We start from the raw sequence: 17,715 nt of genomic DNA on the forward strand, positions 1-17,715 counted from the left end.
TGGCACCGGGACCGGCAGCGGGAGCGGCCCCGTGCCCCTCCTCCCCGTTTTCCCGCCACCAGGGGGCGCGCCACCTGCCCGCCGCATGACGTCACAGGCGCGCGCCGCCGCGCGGCCGGCAGCGCTGGGCACCGGGCGGGGGCGGGCGGCGGGAACCGGGCAGCGGCGGGGCCCGGCCCGGGGCGGGAGGGCACCGGGCGCCCCTCGGCCGGGCGCGGCACGGAGCGGCACGGGGCTGACCGGCACCGCGCTCCCCTCCGCCGGGCACGGTACGGCACGGGGCTGGCGGGCACCGGCGGTTTCTCGGCGGGGAACGGGCGGGTGGGAGCCCGGTGGGAGCCCGGTGGGGGCTCGGGGGGCTCGGGAGCCCTGCGGCGGGAGGGAGCGGCGGCACCTCGGGCCGTGGGCTGGGGGAGGCAGGAATAAAGGCAGGCGTGAAGGCTGCGCTCGGAAAGGGCGAGACCGAGGCACCCCCGGTAGCCGTGCGTGCCCTGAGGCTTTGTCCTCCGCGGGGCCGGCCGGTACAGAGCCGGGAGGAGGAGGAGGAGGAGGAGAGGAAGGCTCCCTTGGGCTTCTCCTGTCTCTCCTCTGAAGCCATGAAAGGGGCAGGGCGCGGTGCCGGCTGATTCGGGAGGCCTGTGCTCATTTCCCTGGGCTGGTGCAGGAGCCTGCGTAAAGGACATCGCTGTCAGGATGACAGATTGCCAATTACACGATGTTCCTGCCTCCTGTGCTGCGCTGTTCTTTCCCAAATCCCTTCTCTAAGGGATTGCTGGCTCCCAAAAAGCATCGCAGAGGACGTGCAGGCAGCCTAGTGCCTGCTCCTTGCTTGCTGTAGCCATCTCCGAGTGCTCTGCGTTATGCTGGGGAGGTGGGACTGCTTTTACTGGGAAGTGACCCCATGAAGAAAGGAAATACATTGAAAGGGAAAACATTGAAAGGAATAGGTGCAAGTCTGTTAAGTGCAGCGTTGGGCCGATCACTTACTGATTAGAGTAGGTTAGAGTTTGCATGCATGGAGAATGAATAAAATAATGAAACGCACTAAAATTTGTGATAGGCAATTACATACATTATAGCCTAAAACATGTGAGGTACTGACTGCAGTATGTAACAAACTGTTGGAAAGTTGGGCCCCGGCATCTGCTGATTGATTGTTGGTACAGGATATTCTGTTTGGCTGCTGATGTGTTGCCCTTGTCACAAATTGTCACAAATTCCTGCAGGACAAATTCCAAATTAACTTAATTATATGGCTGTGCAGGGTTTGTATTCCTTGGGATTTGAGAGAGGCTCTGGAGCTGTTGTTAGTGGATAGCAGATGGGTACCTGGGATGGGTAGATGGAAGGTGCAGATCCTGGCCTAAATGAGAAATATTTTGTGGTGGCGTGAGAGTAAACCCGTAAAACTGAGATCTTGTGCTATAATAGGATAGAGCCTAGAAAAGGGGTATGTTCTAATATGTTACTAGAACATTTATGTGGCTTTTAAATAATAATTAGTGTTCCTTGTGCTACTAAGAAGTGATTGTCTAAACTTGCCTAAGTCTTAGGAATTTTAAATCCTCCATTCTTAACTGTGTCAAAAAGGGAGAGAGACAGTGAAGAGATGTGAACAGGGCAGATTTTAAAAGTAAAACACGATTAAAAAGAAAGATCAGAAATAAAGTTATGCATGACTATTAATTTGAGCTGTAAACCAGAACACAACAAAGATGCTGTCTTCATTTTTTTGCGCTATGGGGGACTTTTGACTACATGTTGCTAGTCATAAAGGCTGCTCAAATTTTTCACAGCGGGCCTTTGGATTTGTCAGAGCAGTGTTTCTGTGCTTGTTTCTGAGCTTGGAGGGCAGTTTGTTGGCCTGAGCTCAGTGGCACCAGGGAATCGGATGGCTCCATGAGCTGACTGTGGTAAGACTGGAGGAGCCAGGGGATAAATGCTCTTTCTGCGCTGCCTTTCAGGTTCTGGGCAAGATGACCACACTGACACGACAGGACCTTAATTTTGGGCAAGGTAATGTGTTATGCTGCAAGCTGGTGTGCTTACAGGATTTCTTTTTGGCATGTGAGCTTATGGGATTGGTGTTGGAAGATTGTTCTAGCCCTAAATTTCCTCCAGCTCGGTAGGAGATGATATTCATGCAGGGAAAAATATCTTTAAAAATTTCTTGTGAATTAAAATAACAAAATTTCCTATTGCTCTGCAACCTTCAGCATTACTTTTGTTTTTCAGTTGTTGCAGATGTTCTTTCAGAATTTCTAGAAGTGGCCGTTCACCTTATCTTGTATGTCAGAGAAGTTTACCCTATTGGCATCTTTCAGAAGAGGAAAAAATACAATGTACCGGTCCAGGTAGGAGACTTTCCTGGAAGCTGACAGCTGTGTAGATAAGCAAAATACCAGTAGTCAGTTAATGCTCACCAAACTAAATCGTTTCTAAAGTTTGTTTTAACAGATAAGAGTAGAATGCTTCCCCTGCTGTGTGCAGTGACGTAATGTGAAAGCTTGCTTCCTAGGAAATAGAGATGGTTTTAAGTGGAATGCTACAGTATATGGTGCATGCTACGTAGGAGCTTCCAAGCTAGCAAAAGTAGTGGGAGTAATATAACTGGGGGGGGGGGGGGTTCAGTGATCTGCGTCAGCTCATTAACCTTTCCATGAAAGAATTAGTGGCTTGAATTGGCAAGTTAGTTGTGAAAAATTCCATTTCAAGTGTGACTGGAATCATCACGCTCTTATGTTTAAGTCTTCCTGTTTAGCATTGGCCTGGCTCACATCAGAACACAGCGCTGACTCTTCATTCTGTTTGCTACAGATGTCCTGCCACCCGGAGCTGAATCAGTACATCCAAGACACGTTGCACTGTGTAAAGCCACTGCTTGAGAAGGTGAGATCATACCAGGGACCTGGGCTGGCCCAATGTACTGCAAGGGGGTTGGATACAAAATAAGAAAACAAATACTGCCTTCATTGCAAAGCTTTTATTACATATTTACCATATACGATATGCTAGCTTATAAAGGAACTAAGAAAAATAACATCCATAACCTTTCCTTGTAGTTAAGGCGCTGTCTTGCTGCTGAATATTGGCATTTAGTTGCATCTAATACATAAACATGAGGCTTCATTTCTATATTTTCAGTTGCATCATCCTACGCATTAACTTAAATGTATCTGAAAGCAGAATGTTAGGTTTAAGCACCCATCTGGCAGAAGAATAGTTTGAATGCTGGGCTGCAAGCTGGAAAGCGAAGGTAGGTTTGAACTCTAGGTTTTGTGCGAGAAAGATATGACCATAGCAAATATTTCAGGATGTAAAATGCTGGCAGGGTTTGCATTCTCTGCTCTTTACAGACATCATACTACATTTAGAGACTGGAAATAGGACAGTTTTACATTCATCTCATTGCATCACTCAGCAATGCACACTGTGCACTTCCTCCTTGGTTCCAAAGCACTATTTAGTGAATTTCATCTCCCTATGACTTTGAGATAAGCTATCAGTTTAACATCTATAGACAAGTAGCTTTGCAAAAATATTTCTTCTAATAAGCTAGTGTCATCTGACAGTGCTCAAGGTTTGGATAACTGCTAGTGCTGCTCCACAGCAGGTGAACATACTACCACTTTATCAGAAGTAGATAAAGGGGGGCAGAAGAAAGCTTAAGTAAGTGCTTTTTCTAACCATATTTATTCTTGCAGAATGATGTGGAGAAAGTTGTAGTTGTAATCCTGGATAAAGAGCACCACCCAGTGGAGAGATTTGTCTTTGAGATCACCCAGCCACCTCTCCTTTCCATTAGGTAAGGTTTCCATTAGTGCTTGCTCATGACATTCAACCCCTGCACCTGTAGAGGTGTTCTGGAAGCAGTTACAGGCCTCAGTACTTCGCTGTATGGCAGTAACAGTTGCTGTCTCCTCAACAGTTCGGAGTCCTTGCTGTCCCACGTGGAGCAATTACTGCGTGCCTTCATCCTGAAGATCAGTGTGTGCGATGCCGTGCTTGACAACAATCCCCCAGGTAGGCAGGTCCACACAGCCTGAGAGCATGATTTGATCAACTTGAGATGATTATAGATTAGTGTCCAAGCTGCTCTTGGTTTTCCCTTGCTCTGGAGCCTGCCGTTTTTCTTGCAGGTTGTACCTTCACAGTTCTGGTTCACACACGGGAGGCTGCCACGCGGAACATGGAGAAGATCCAGGTGATAAAAGTGAGTGATATCACCGGCTGCCTGTGTGCGAGCAAACGGCAGAGCAAAGAATGGAAATTGAAGAATTTTGGTATTGCTAAGGTTAAGGGGTGCTAGATTGCTAATTTTGTGATGCACTTCACAACTTTGTTTTGAATGCATTAAAGAGTTTTCAGGGGTGAAGTGACATTTACCGTGCACCAGCTGCAGTTCAGGTAATAGCTGCTTTGATGCCTGATTTAGACTGTAACACTATTCACTGCATAATGCCAGCTCAGTCACTTAAAGTACTCTAATGTACAACATAAATATTTGAAGTAACAAAAAAAACCTCATCCTACATCAACCATGTGTAGATGGCCAGTTACTAGCAATAACTAGCAAGGAAAGCTAACATTAAAATTGTGGTTTTCGGGTGCACAAATACATTTATCTTGCAGGAAAAGATTGTGTAGATCACATCTTAAAGCAAGATATTTTTTTTTGTGCGTATCCTTGCTTAGGAAACAGGGAAACTTTTTTCCACCAGAGGCAAGTTATTTTATGTCTTAAGGCACAATATATAAGGCATGTGAAATATATATCTTTTTTTCCAAATTCTGCTCTATAGTGCTTAGTAACTGGAACTGATGTTATAGCAGGACAGCCTTTGAATTTGCAAGGTAAGACAGAAATCAATGCCCTGAACGTTTCGGAGTTGCAATTAAATGCTGATGTAATAAATATATGAAGTGCGAGCTCAATATAGATTAGTATAATGGGTTAATAGTGTAGTTTTAGGCTCTAACTGAAAATAATGATATTCTGGGTCTTGGGGCCAAGCATAATAGCAAAAACTTTTAAAGCGTATGAAGAATTTTTGAGTTACCTTCAGCATTACCATTTGTTTCTTCCCTCAGTCACTGGAGCTCTCACTTAGTTGTTGTCCTGCCCCTAGGATTTCCCATGGATCCTCGCTGATGAACAAGATGTGCACATGCATGACCCCCGGCTTATTCCACTGAAAACTATGACATCTGATATCTTGAAGGTGAGCAGAGCATTCTGGCCCAAGAGGTGGCTGAAACTGGATGTAATCAGAAAACTTTTCGTATTAAAATAGGGAACCTGGGAGAAGGTACAAACTCTTTAGCCTGTTGCAGACTTCTCTCCATTCACCTACCTATCAAACAGAACTGACACTTGTTTCTCTCCTCCAGATGCAGCTGTATGTCGAAGAACGAGCCCACAAAGGCACCTGATTCCATTCCTGCAAGCCTCGTACAATCTTCCAGTGGAGCAAGATCTCTCACAAACCATACCTTGATAACCCAGTCTCTTCAGCTGGCCTTCTGGATGAATGTAGAGCAGCTGCTGCCTCTTTATTTCAAGTGCTCTTACCACTGTATATAGAACTGACTTGGAATGTGGAGCCAGAGCCTGTTCCCATGTACGCTCGTGTGTGAGAGTGAGTATAGGTTTCATTACAGTGAATCCCTGGGCGCAGGATACAGCTGACTGCAGTGTGCAGTCAGTGCTTTGTACAAATCCAGTTCTTGCCTTAAATAGGGCATCTCCATTGCACATTAGTAGTGATATCCAGGGATCTGTTGTATACTCCACTAGAGCAATGGTCTTATACCAAGGGTGAGTGAGGCCTTATGTAGCGTTTGTCCACTGTGACTGTCCCAAGTAGTCTTCAATAAATATCAAGTTTTACCCCAGCTGAAATAGGCTGCGTTCTGTCCATACCAACCGTCCCTCTAGTGAGAAAGTACTTTCATTTTGTATGGAGGTTTGTATTCCGTATGGAGCTTCCATCACTTTTCCATACCTTCTCTAGGACATAGCTGGAGTCTATCTGTTCCTATGAAAGGCTGTACAACCATGGAGAACCTTCACATATGAATGGCATTAGTAGCATGTTGGAATGTCTCTCTCCAACAAGGACACTTGTCAGATGTCCTGCTTTTATAACAGACAGCAGAAAAGGGGGAAAAAAATACTGCTATCCTGCTCTTATCAAAGGGGATGGAAGAGGGCCTCAGTATTGTCTCTGCTTATACAGGGGTGGAAGGGACGGTTCATAGTATTTGAGTTGAGTTTGTTGGGCAGGTAATTTGGTAAAAGCCAGCAGAGCACCTCCCTGCTTCCTCAAAGTAAAAAGCGCAAGAACACCGCGTATCCAGGTTGTTTGCTGCTTGAACGTTTTATATAGGGTTAGACTGTTCTGTACAAACCAAGTACTCAGTACAAAGGTAATAAGGAAAAAGCACAGCACAGTCAAAAGGCACTTAAGTTATAAGGTATCCACCTTAAGGGATTCCTTACCTCCTTTTTCTCTGTTTATTCAAACAATGATGGGCTGTATTGGGCAGGGAAGGCATGTACCATTTTGATCATATATACTTACAGAAACTAAAAGGAATTGGGTATCAGCATCACAGCATTTATGAAAACGGCTCGACAGCTTCCTTATGCTGTGGAAGGGCTGATACGAAAGATACATATTTATACACATAATTAAACAAACAGGAAAAGACAATACAAAACAAGTCTGTCTGTAGCAGAGCCTTTCAGAAAAAGGATTAATAATCTGAATGGATACATTTTAGCCTTATCTTTCATAAGCTGCAAAAACAGGAAAGGGTTTCCATTTAAGATTACTATGTCCTGGTGCTACAGCCAAACACTATTAACTAAAAAGATAGTTGTCATATTTAATTGTCCTAGTCTTCCTCCTAAGGAAGGGCACTAGTAATTGCCATAACATCCACGGTGCAGGAGGAGGACAGATGGAGACAGAAGTCCTTCCAAAGGGCTGGGCCTGCAGAAGGTCTGCTGTGAACAAGGAGTGCTAGCTGCTTGTATTCCAGATCAACTGTGCAAAACAAAGCCAGGACATTCACCCAGAGAGTACAGACAAATAAGTGCACCTGAGACCACCTGGTTACAATCCTGAGGTAAAAAAGAACACTTATATTGTGCCTTTACGACGATGTCTGGGGTCCAATGGTGACACTGCTGTTTGTCACTCTGATCCCATACCATCCTGCCCAGTATTGAGTGTCTTGGCCTCCATGTTGAAACCAGATGTAACGAACTCCAGCTGGATAGTTGTTGAAGGTGTGAGACATCTGTAGAGAAAGAAAATGCTTGTTGTTTTGCCTAAATAAACCAGCACTGACCTTCAAACTAGGACAATTATGGTAAGAAAGCCTTGGTCTCAGGAAGGGCTCATTCCAAAACATCTTTTAATGAAAGTGCATCATACCCCTTTTTGAGGGAGGAAAAAATAAAAAGCCTTATTTAGATGATTAAAGGGCAGAAGGCTAAGTCAAACAATGTTAAGCTTGATTCTCGGGTACAGCATTTGTCATATAAGAAACAACATAACAGGGAATCTAGAGCCATTCAAACCAAGCTCAACACGTTTAGCAATTTAGGAAAAGTAGTGTCTGCAATACTTACATCCAAGCAGTAGTTTTTAAAATTAAGTTTTTAGTTTCAATATGAATAAGAGCTATGCTCCTATAACTCAGTTAACTTAGACAAAAGCTTAAGTGAAAAACAAACACTTGAAGAGACCAAGTTAAAACAGCACAGAAGCGTAGGGGGGATACTCTTTAGGAAACCTCACGCACCTACAAACTCAACCTCAATCTTTCAATATTTCTTCAGCACTGTCAACAGCAAGAACTTACTTATATTTTATCTTGAGTTAGAAGAGGCTGAAGAGCAGAGAAAGCAGGGTCACTTGTGACTTTTAGCCAGGTAAGGTTTGAAAGATGCGTGTCTCAATCTTGATGTAAAGCTACTGTCTGGAGAGCTGCTGCTTACCTCTCTCCACGTTGCATCGTTCCACTGCTCTATAACCACTGGCTCAGGATGGAACTCTGCAAGCACAATGTAGTCTTCCGAAAGCAGCCTCACTTTAAGTTCATAACGACACCCACAGTCAAATCTGGCAGCGTACCTAAAGAGGCAGGGAGTAATGAAGAAGCCAGGGTTGTGTACACAGCATTTGATTTTCCTTAGCCTTCAGAAAGAGTCTCCAAAGTGGATCGAGGAAAGGAATGTCATACCCATAGTTATGGAGGAGTTCTAAAACTTCCCGTTATCTTTCTATTCAAACGATAGTCATCTTCTTATACTCCACTGAATAAACCTACATTTAGCCTATGCCTTACTCAAGACTTACAGATCCCAAAGGATAAAGAACATAGCATGAAAAGCTTCAGAGGCCCAGCTTACATCATTAATGGCAGAAATTCTATGCAGAATTTCAGTGCACACACTTACCAGTCCTTGACTATGATTTCAGGCCGTTTCTCATCCATCAGCTCGTTCCAGTATCCTTCCTTCTTCAGCGTAATAAGTTGAGATTTAAAGCATGGCCTGCAACAGAAATGAAAATATAACAACTTCACAGAACACATCGCTCTCAACATTCATGGTTTCCCTTACACCTTTGCTTTTGCTAAAAGCTCACCCAGACCTTGAATGCCCACAAGGCTGACATGGCTAAGGCATGACTTTTTCCAAAGACAGAACCAGCCAGGGAAGCAAACTTGTTAGCTTCACCTCCACATAAAAAGAAATAAACTGGATTAAGAAGAGTTTCTGTGCTTGTATAGCATATGTTGTTAAGACAAAACTACTGCTTACAGGTTGTAAAAGCAGTAAATCCTCCATTACTGACAGCTTTTATTGCAAGCTGTTAGTGTGACAAATACACCAGGCACTCCTAGGGGTTAAGAGGTTTGACCTTGTGAGGTAAGTCCAGCTGATCAGTTCAGCAGACCTTAACCTCTGCCCACCGCATTTGGTGGAAAAGAAGCAGGGATCCCATGTGATTATGACCATAGAAAAAGTTACAGGAAATTCCTGGTAGGGACAGAGAATTCTAGCACATGATGTGATTAAGTAACTCCTCAGCAGTATCCTGTATATAGTATATAGTTTCTTTAGAGTAGCTAGTACAAAAGGTTGAAATTGCCGTCATTTTCCTATAGACGGGTTAAGGTTCAGTGACCTGCTACAAGTCCTCCAACCACAGTGCTTTTGTAGACAGAGGAAGAAACAGCTTTCTTCCAGCACCAAGTCACAGGAATACAGTTCTTACCCAAATGAAGTGACAAAGTATTTGCGTACTTCTGGGTCTGGTATATCTCTTCCAAGAGGTCCAGGCAGATCCTCAATCTTCCATCTATCTCCCTCATTCTTATCAAGTTTCCAGTGCTTAAAGCTCTCTAAAAAAAAATAAAAAACACACAAAAATGAGAGCTAGGGCCTCAGATTAGTTTTGTCCACTATCCCTGCTTGCACTAAAAAGTCAGCTACAGAAAAATATCAGGAATCTACTCTGATTAATAGTCAGACTTGCTGTCTCTTTCCTACAGCTAAAAGTGACCTCTGTCACTATGTTGTCATTAGTTTGTGGTGGCTATCAGCAGCTATGACAATTCATAGCAACTTTTTGCCTGTATCAGAAACCGAAAGTCAATAATGAAACAGAGTAACTGCAGTCATTTTAGCTGCATCTTGAACTAAAAGACACAGCTGCCTGACTATTTAGTCTATTAGGCTAATAGTTTTGTTGCTGTATCATACTTTCCAGTCAGTGTCCACAGTGCTGAGGCCTTAGTGACTCACAGTTTCGGTTTTTTTTCTGGTCTCAGTCACAGATGTGCATTTACCAATTCTTTACTTGCCCATGATAGTTTCACTGCAGATGTTTCCTTGGGGATCTGACCCCGGATGGACCCATCAGAGGCGGGACAGCCCTACACCACCGGCAGTAGTTGAATAATGCAGGACACTAACTCATTCTGGCTGCTGGGAAATGATCTTAACCCTCTGCTCTAAGTAGTTAAACAAACCTTCAGCACGGGGATTTTTGATTAGGTTTCTCTTCAGATAGCACAGCATATAGAAGATCTTCCAGTCGGAGATGCTTCTGTCCAAAGCCTGAACGTAGAACCCTTCGCGCTGGCACTTGCGTTTCCACAGGGTGGTCAGGTCCACCACGTACCGCCACTGCGAGCAGACCAGCCTGCAGCCGTGGACCAGGTCCCGGGCTGGGAGCAGCGAAAGCAGCTCCACCAGGACGTCCTCGGGGAGCTCGCAGATGGTCGCCATCACCGAGCCGCCGCCTCGGCGACGAGGGATACGAGCGCAGGCGACGGAAGCCTTCCGGGCACCTGCAGCACAGAGACACCGGGAACCGAGCGGAGTTCGTACCGGTCACACCTCCCCAGGCCGCGGGGCTCAACCCAGAGGCCCGCAGCCGTGCCCAGGGCAGCGCCCCCGCCCCGCCGCCCCTCACCCGGCCCATCCCGGCCCCACCTGGGCTCGGGCCGCCCGCCGGCCTCCTCCCGGACGCGGATGTGAGGCGGCGGCCGCCCTTCCGCAGCGGGCGGAGCGCGGGGCGGGCGGCCGGGAGGGGAGGTGGGGCCGTGCGGGGACTTCGCCGCCTCCCCGCTCCGGGCTGCCGGCTTACGGCATCCAGCAGCCGGCGCCTGCCATCAGCACGGGACGGCGGGCAGCCGCCCGGCCTGAGGAGGGAGCCGGGAGGCGGGGGCAGCGCGTTCGGCGCTTTGTGAGGGGAGCCCGGCCCGGCCCCGCACCGCGCAGCGCCTGAGGTAGGAGCCGCCCGGTGAGGCGAGGCGAGGCGAGGCGCCGCGGGGAGCGGAGGGGAACGGTGAGGGGCGCTGCTTGACCCGGGGCTAAGGGACGGGAAAAAGGAGAGCCCGCCGGGGCCTTCGCCCCCACAGAGGGCTAAGCGAGGAGAGAGGGGATGCTCTGGTACTAGGCAGCAGGCGAGGCATGGGAAATTCCTGCAGGGGATTTAGCCAGGACGCTTGTGTTGTTGGGTTTTAAACGTGTTTTGCCCTTCAGGATTGCAGTAGGGGGCTAAAAAGGGAGAAATAGGAGAACCCCACTCCTCCCCCCTAAAAGCCAGCGAGTTTTAAATGACACTTTCCCCTCTGATGTCTGCAATGCAGATAGGGAAGACAGCTCTGCCTCTGGGCCACCTAGATTTAGGATGCTGTTACAGTAGCGACTTCCTATTTCTTCCCTTCCTTGCCAGATTTGGCACTGCCAGTATTTCATCAAGTAGCACTGTCAGGATATTTGAGCTGCGTTGTTAATAATGCTCTCCTAGGCTTAATGATTCACTCCTGAGGAGTCTGTGCAATTCACTGCAGACTCAACAGCCTCCCAGCATCAGGACTCAGCTGAGATAAAAGCAGAGTCACAGCGCATCCCACACCGATGATACGGAGCTCTGAACCTGCACGCTCCTCTGTCCTTATTTCCGCAGCACCTGGCCCTAAAGCCCAGGTAGCAGAGAGCCATTGAGAGTCAGGGGCAGAATCAGCAAATAAGTAAGAAGCATGTGCTTTTACCTCAATTGCTAAGGATGTAAGACCATACAAAAAGGAAGTTTAACTGAAAATAATGCAGTTATTTTATTCTCAGACCTGTGCTTTATACGGGCTCATGACTAAGGACATTAAGTGCCAACCCCTTGAGGGGAGGCCTTCCAGATATAGAACCAACAACCACTGCAAGTGCTTGGCAGGATGCTCACTGCTGATATTTAGGTACTGCTCTGCAGCATTTGTCATCAATGAGGTTCTTAAAAAGGCAGAACAAACACAGATGCCTGCAGCATTCCCTCCTCAGAAGAGGTCACTACTGAGACTGAGCAGCTGATTTTTTATAAGTGGAGATTTTGGGAAGGAGTGATTCCAGTCTAGGGCACTGAAGCTGTAGACAACTGTATATGTCAGGTACTTGCATTTCGTGGATAGATTTAACTAAGGTCTTCACTTACAATGTAAAATATTAATCTACCCACATACTTCAGGGTAGTAATAGTAGGGGTCCAGAGGCCTTCAGATTAAGAATGCCCCCCAAATCATGCTGCACCTGCCTTTCAGATAAAGATGTTATTTTCCCTAACACCTCATTTCTGATGGTCCACTGTGTCACTACCCCTCCCTTTCCTCCTCTTTCTCAGAAAGCTCTATCCAGCCTGACCCAAGGATGGAGTCCCTCCCTGAAGCAGTCCTGATCAGAATACTGGCTTCCATACCTGCAGTGGACTTGGTGTTGGCATGCCGCCTGGTCTGTTGCCAGTGGAAGAACCTGGTCGATGGAGCTGCTCTCTGGATCCTGAAGTGTCAGCAGGAAGGCCTCACTGGAACAGAGTCAGAGGAGAATGCAGAGAATTGGCAAAACTTCTACTTCCTGAGTAAGAAAAGGAGGAATCTCATCAAAAACCCATGTGGTGAAGGTGAGAGACAAGCATAACAAGCCCCAGTATTGAAGAGAAGGCCAGTCACTAGGAACTGGGCATCTCCAGTCTTTAACATAGATCTTAGTTGCCATCAGGTTGCAGCATTTTCTTCTTACTCAAGACCCAAATCACTTAATGCATGCAGTCAAATAACTTAATGGGCAAGGTGGCTTTCTGTCAAAATCAGCCTTTGTAAACGGCTCTATTTGACATCAATGTTATGTAAGATATACAGCTTAACAGCTTAACTATGTACCAACAATGTTCCTCGAAGTTTTAAAAATATCACTAGGAAGAACAGAAAACGAGGAATTTAGTATATGATGGTTATTTGCTAACAAAAATGAAATAAAGAAGTCATCAGCTTTCCCCAGACTGCTTCTATAACAGGACATGAAAGTGCTGAGACAACAGAACACCTAAGTAATTTCACTGTATTATTTCCTTAAATAAGCCCACATATACATAGCCATTTTGGTGGGGAATGCTCAAGTTTACTGATGTTCAACCAAACTAAATGTTTTTGCCAGACCTCTACTTAAACAGCTCCACGATCCGCATATAAAATTAGCACTACATGTAGCAACACATCTGTCACAAGCTACAGGAAGGTCCCAGTGGGAAATGGTCAGATTCCCCAGGCCCACAGAAACTATGGCCAGACAGAATCTCTCTTCTCTACCATTTACAGAAGACTTGCAACACTGGGGAGAAGTGCATAATGGAGGTGATGGCTGGAAAATTGAAGAGCTCCCTGGAGACTTTGGAAAAGAATTCCCTAGTGAAGGAGTTCATAAATACTTCGTTACATCTTATGAGTAAGGCTGCTTTCTTCTCTTATTCAGGGAAGGGTACAATTTTGCTTCCCCTAGCCTCAGGAGAGGCTGTTTTATCAATTAACATCTTTGTATTTCAGGTGGTGTCGGAAGTCTCAGGTCATTGACCTTAGAGCTGAGGGCTACTGGGAAGAGCTGATGGATACAACCCAGCCTAAAGTTGTGGTGAAAGACTGGTAAGTAGCAAGGATGCCCTAGAAGGCCAGCAGAAAGTCAAGGAAGAGCAGGGAGGGCATATACCTGCACTGAGCCTTAAAACCCTTGTTCTCACCCCACCGCACCCCTTTTGGTGTCATTCTAGTTGTAGGACAGGGCTACAAGGCTCCACAGGCTTCAAGCTGTTGGCGACCCTGACATCTAAAGTTCAGGTTCCTTTTGGGAATAAGGGCAGGTGGTGGTTTGGGGTAAGAACTGTTACAGTCTTCTACCTCTACCAGTCTCCTCAGGTTCCTGGGACCTTGGTTTGAAGCCAACATTGCTGCCATTCAGCAGGACACAACTACTTGCTTTAGCTCTTTGTCAAGTTCACAGAGACAAGGCTGGCACCTTGGGTTCTCCCTTGCAGGTACGCAGGACGCAGCGATGCTGGCTGCCTTTACGAGCTCTATGTGAAGCTGCTCTCAGAGAACGAGGATGTGCTGGCTGAGTACAAGACTGAGACTATTGCCATCCCACAGGACAATGATGCCAACTGGACTGAGGTGAGTGACAGCTGTAGTTTCAGCAGGTGACACCCAACCTGCATGAACAAGGAGTATTTTCAAGCAAACACATGCAGGGAGTAGTTACCCTGGGGAGGAGAAGGCTCTGTCATAAGTTCTGTGGAGCCATGGCTCTGTTTGAGGAGAGGAATTATACTGCAAAGGTATCTTAGATAAAACCTGGAAGCCTTCTGAGCCATCACTACAAGTATGTAGGATTTTGGAAGAGATGCCCATCTGGGAGAAGTTCAGTGGCCTTTGAACAGTGCTTGGGCAAAGCGCTCCCAGTATCTCCTTTCCCACCATTACCCAGGCTGGTAAGTATGGCTGGGGCGGGTGGGGTTGAAGGCCTTGTGCACTAGAGAGTAGGTTTGTGGTGGTTTGACACTTACCAACAACCGTTTTGTTTCTCTCACCCCAAAGATCTCCCACACCTTTTCCAACTATGGTCCTGGGGTCCGCTTTGTCTGCTTTGAGCACGGTGGCCAGGACACGCTGTTCTGGAAGGGATGGTATGGTGTACGTGTTACCAACAGCAGCGTCACGGTGGAACCATAGCCAAGCTGAACTGGGGCCTGCTTGCCAGAGCTGACTTCCCTCAGGCCATCCCATGGGCTTTGGATGGCTTCTGCATGGTGCCGCTTCCGGGCTGTAGAGCATACAACTCCTGTACGAACGTGCGTGCCAGATGCCAGGGGCTACCATCCATCTCTCCTTAAGAGGACTAAGAATAGGAACAGATGTGTGAAACCACATTAGACAGCCTCATGTTTGCACTGAAGTTCTCTGTCACACATAGATTACCTAAAAATCCTTACTGAGAAGCAGACCTTACTGCTCTCCTGAGAGGCATCACCCTAACCATGGACACCCCTATCTCTAACGCCCAGCCTGCACTAGATACTCTCATGCCTCCTTCCCAGACTTCAGCACTGTTAACTCTAAGGAGGACTCTGGGCATATTTTCCAGGAAGTTCAAGAGGGGAAAAAAATAGAACGCATAGATAGTGTGTTTATGCTGAGAACAGACCAGGAGAGCCAGAGCCCTGTCACAACTCTATCACCAACTATTTCCATGACCTGTAGTGAGAATCTTTGCTTCTCCCATTTGTAAGTGATAGATGCCATGGCCTGCCTTAGATGAGCTCTAGCTTGGCTGCTAAGTGCTGCTCCCTATTTCAGTTGTGAGAGATGATAATGCCAAGCAATAGGGATTGGATCCTTCTCTATTACAACTTTCCCAGCATCTATTTATCAGGGAAAGTGTTGGGAACTGAAACCACTCTGGTGTTCACTGTGGAGCTTCATTTGGCTCTCAAACAGCAACTGAGAATAATTGCTGCGAGAAAGACGAGGACTTGGGGAAATGTCTCACAAGCAAATTGCAGAAGGGGCCCAGGAACAAGTGAAAACAAAACGTGTCTACTTCCTGGCCTCTGCATGCTTCATGCAAGTCTGGTGGGACTCTTTGCAGGCAGGAGATTCACAGAATATTCTTCACACAGAAAGCTGTCATTAACTCTGCTTGATCTCAGTTCTTCCTGCCTGCTAACAGTGTCTGCAAGAAGTACACGCCTGCCTTCGCTCCATATGCTCACCAAGACAGCACTTTGTACATACACCCACCAGTGCCTCTCGGTATCACTCAGGGCCGTGAGCCACCATTCTGAACAGAAACATCTAAGCTTCCCTGAGCCAAGCCTGTCCCTTCTAGTCGGTCCCCTCAGAAAAGCATCCTCAGACATTGCCCAGAGCTACGTGCTTCCATTTTTGTGTCCATCTATTTTCTCTTCCTGGCCTGCCCAGGCAGAGCACATACTTAGATGCCACCTGGCAGCAAAGCACACCGGTACAAGTGCAGCGTCCTGGTATTAACCTGTAGCCAAAGACAGCGACTTCTGAGCTGGTCACTTTGTGTGCATTCTGCTTCATCAGGCTTTCTGCACTGCTGCACCCAGATGCCTCGGGCACACTAGCCTTCCAAACCACAATCGTGCCAAGCCAGAGTCCGGGCAAATGTAATAAAAAATGACACAGTTGTATGTGGATCTTCCTTTGTGTGCTGGGTATTTGTTTTCTTGTGCTTAAGCGTGCTTTTTATCTCTCCAGTGGAGTCAGGTGTCAACTAGTCCTATCCAAAAAACATGAGGCTTTACATACTGTATAATAACACGAGTCTCCTGGGAAAAGGTACATGCTCCTTTCCCCACCCCAGCAACTTGAACCTGTCAGAAGCACTTGCAGTGGTGTGCTCAAAAGGTAATGGGAATTCATGCAAGGCATGGAGGAGGTTCAGACAGGGTCCTGCAACATCCGTCCATGACCCACACCCTTCAGGTCATCTGCAGCTCGACTATGAGCTCAGCTGTAGTTCTGACCCAAGAGAGTAGAACCAATTCAGTTCTTCCCTCTCTGTTACCTCTGCACACACTGTCACACAATGCAGCTTTATTCAGCACAGCCTTTAGTGTGGCTGACCAAATTTCTAGTTAATATTCAACTCACTCTCAGAGACCTGCTCCATGGAAGAAACGAGGCCCTGGTCTGTCCCTAAGGAATCAGTGCAGCAATGGGATCAATACACCAGGTCTTGATGCAACTGTTAAACTGAACCTTTCCTAAGCCACCATCTTACACTCAGGATAAACCCCAGAATTAAGCCTTCAGATCTTGTGGCCCTTGTAAATACAGGATAGGGCCATAGTCCCCACTTCAGGCTTACCTAGGCTGAACCACTAAACGCAGACAGCCTCCGCGGCAGCAATGTTACAACGAATGCAGCTGCCGGGGGCTTTCCCTCCCCACACCAGCAGGCCTGATGTTCACACTGACTGCTAGGGGCATCCCGCAGAGCTGCCCTGACCTTCCCACCCATCTCCAAGATGTGCTTTCCAAGACATTCAGTGTCTCACAGCTTCTCTAAGGAGAACAGCTACCTCTGCTCCAGAGAGCCTCTGCAAAAACCGCCACCGACCTCAGGAGACTGGTTGCTCCTTGCAGCAGGGCTCTAGCACTGACATGGCTGAATGCAAGTACAAGAAGCAGGTGTCTGTGTACTTGGAAAATAACTCTCGCTCGCTTGAGCCGTTATAAATATTTTGCTCCTAACGCCTTTTGAATTTTGATCAAACGCCGGGAGTCTGAACACACCACACACATACATACATCCCATTCCAAGACAATTTCAACTCCTCTGTCCATGACTGAACAGAGCACAGGATGTTAATGGGCTCCCACGTGTTACAGACTTCATGGAAATAGAGACCACACAATTTCATAGGATTACAGAAAGTCAGTACAACTGTGACAAAATGGTTTAAATGTATTAACACTCAGCCACTAAAGGGCTATATCACACGTGCTCCAGTGACCAACGGGGGTTCCTTCTGCTTCCTATTGTGCCAATACGAACAAACACCTGTGTGACACTATGCAATAGCTTTTGGGACCACTGATTACCAATGCAGACATGCCACATACCATACAGACAGAAGAGGTCTGTGCAGAAATTAATTTATAGCAGATGTTTTCCTCAGCCAGATGCAAAATATTTAGAAATCTGAGTATTAAATACAAAACTAAGAGTTGCTGAAACATTCATGTTGAAACTTAAAAAAAAAACAAAAAAACAAAAAAACAAAAACACAAATACACACAGCAAAAGCTCTTCCCCTGGTCCTGAGCACAGCAACCAGAGCT

The 17,715-nt window shown here is 46.6% G+C and overlaps 3 protein-coding genes across 8 annotated transcripts; 2 read left to right on the plus strand and 1 right to left on the minus strand.

Moving 5' to 3' along the window:
• The first annotated feature begins 128 nt into the window (after positions 1-128).
• Positions 129-5,895, plus strand: MAD2L2 (mitotic arrest deficient 2 like 2). Of its 3 annotated transcripts, XR_007164677.2 has the most exons (10): positions 129-269; positions 1,965-2,016; positions 2,236-2,354; positions 2,818-2,889; positions 3,705-3,805; positions 3,929-4,023; positions 4,140-4,213; positions 4,803-4,854; positions 5,130-5,222; positions 5,392-5,895. XR_007164677.2 is itself a non-coding variant. In XM_048067442.2 (9 exons), the coding sequence occupies exons 2-8, from the start codon at positions 1,977-1,979 to the stop codon at positions 5,194-5,196; spliced, it is 606 nt and encodes a 201-aa protein (XP_047923399.1). In that variant the 5' UTR covers positions 129-269; positions 1,965-1,976; the 3' UTR covers positions 5,197-5,222; positions 5,392-5,895. The 3 variants fall into 3 exon arrangements, 2 of the variants coding, with proteins under 2 accessions (XP_047923399.1, XP_047923398.1); XM_048067442.2 differs by lacking the exon at positions 4,803-4,854 and having other exon boundaries at positions 5,092-5,222; XM_048067441.2 differs by lacking the exon at positions 4,803-4,854 and having other exon boundaries at positions 134-269.
• Positions 2,969-12,412, minus strand: FBXO44 (F-box protein 44). Of its 2 annotated transcripts, none has more exons than XM_013187971.3 (8): positions 12,276-12,412; positions 10,054-10,374; positions 9,297-9,423; positions 8,474-8,569; positions 8,012-8,147; positions 5,355-7,308; positions 5,061-5,258; positions 2,969-4,234 (listed from the first exon to the last, which is right to left on the minus strand). In XM_013187971.3, the coding sequence occupies exons 2-6, from the start codon at positions 10,310-10,312 to the stop codon at positions 7,162-7,164; spliced, it is 765 nt and encodes a 254-aa protein (XP_013043425.1). In that variant the 5' UTR covers positions 10,313-10,374; positions 12,276-12,412; the 3' UTR covers positions 2,969-4,234; positions 5,061-5,258; positions 5,355-7,161. The 2 variants fall into 2 exon arrangements, with proteins under 2 accessions (XP_013043425.1, XP_066838398.1); XM_066982297.1 differs by lacking the exon at positions 12,276-12,412 and adding an exon at positions 10,520-10,652.
• On the plus strand, positions 10,579-16,064 carry FBXO2 (F-box protein 2). 3 transcript variants are annotated; one of them, XM_066982300.1, is made up of 6 exons: positions 10,579-10,874; positions 12,201-12,476; positions 13,171-13,297; positions 13,396-13,491; positions 13,881-14,016; positions 14,440-16,064. In XM_066982300.1, the coding sequence occupies exons 2-6, from the start codon at positions 12,227-12,229 to the stop codon at positions 14,572-14,574; spliced, it is 744 nt and encodes a 247-aa protein (XP_066838401.1). In that variant the 5' UTR covers positions 10,579-10,874; positions 12,201-12,226; the 3' UTR covers positions 14,575-16,064. The 3 variants fall into 3 exon arrangements, with proteins under 3 accessions (XP_066838401.1, XP_047923396.1, XP_013043426.2); XM_048067439.2 differs by having other exon boundaries at positions 10,579-10,815; positions 12,205-12,476; XM_013187972.3 differs by having other exon boundaries at positions 10,582-10,815.
• The last annotated feature ends 1,651 nt before the right edge of the window (positions 16,065-17,715 follow it).

Source organism: Anser cygnoides, chromosome 23 (assembly GCF_040182565.1).
Source record: "Anser cygnoides isolate HZ-2024a breed goose chromosome 23, Taihu_goose_T2T_genome, whole genome shotgun sequence".
Classification (NCBI taxonomy): Eukaryota; Metazoa; Chordata; class Aves; order Anseriformes; family Anatidae; genus Anser; species Anser cygnoides.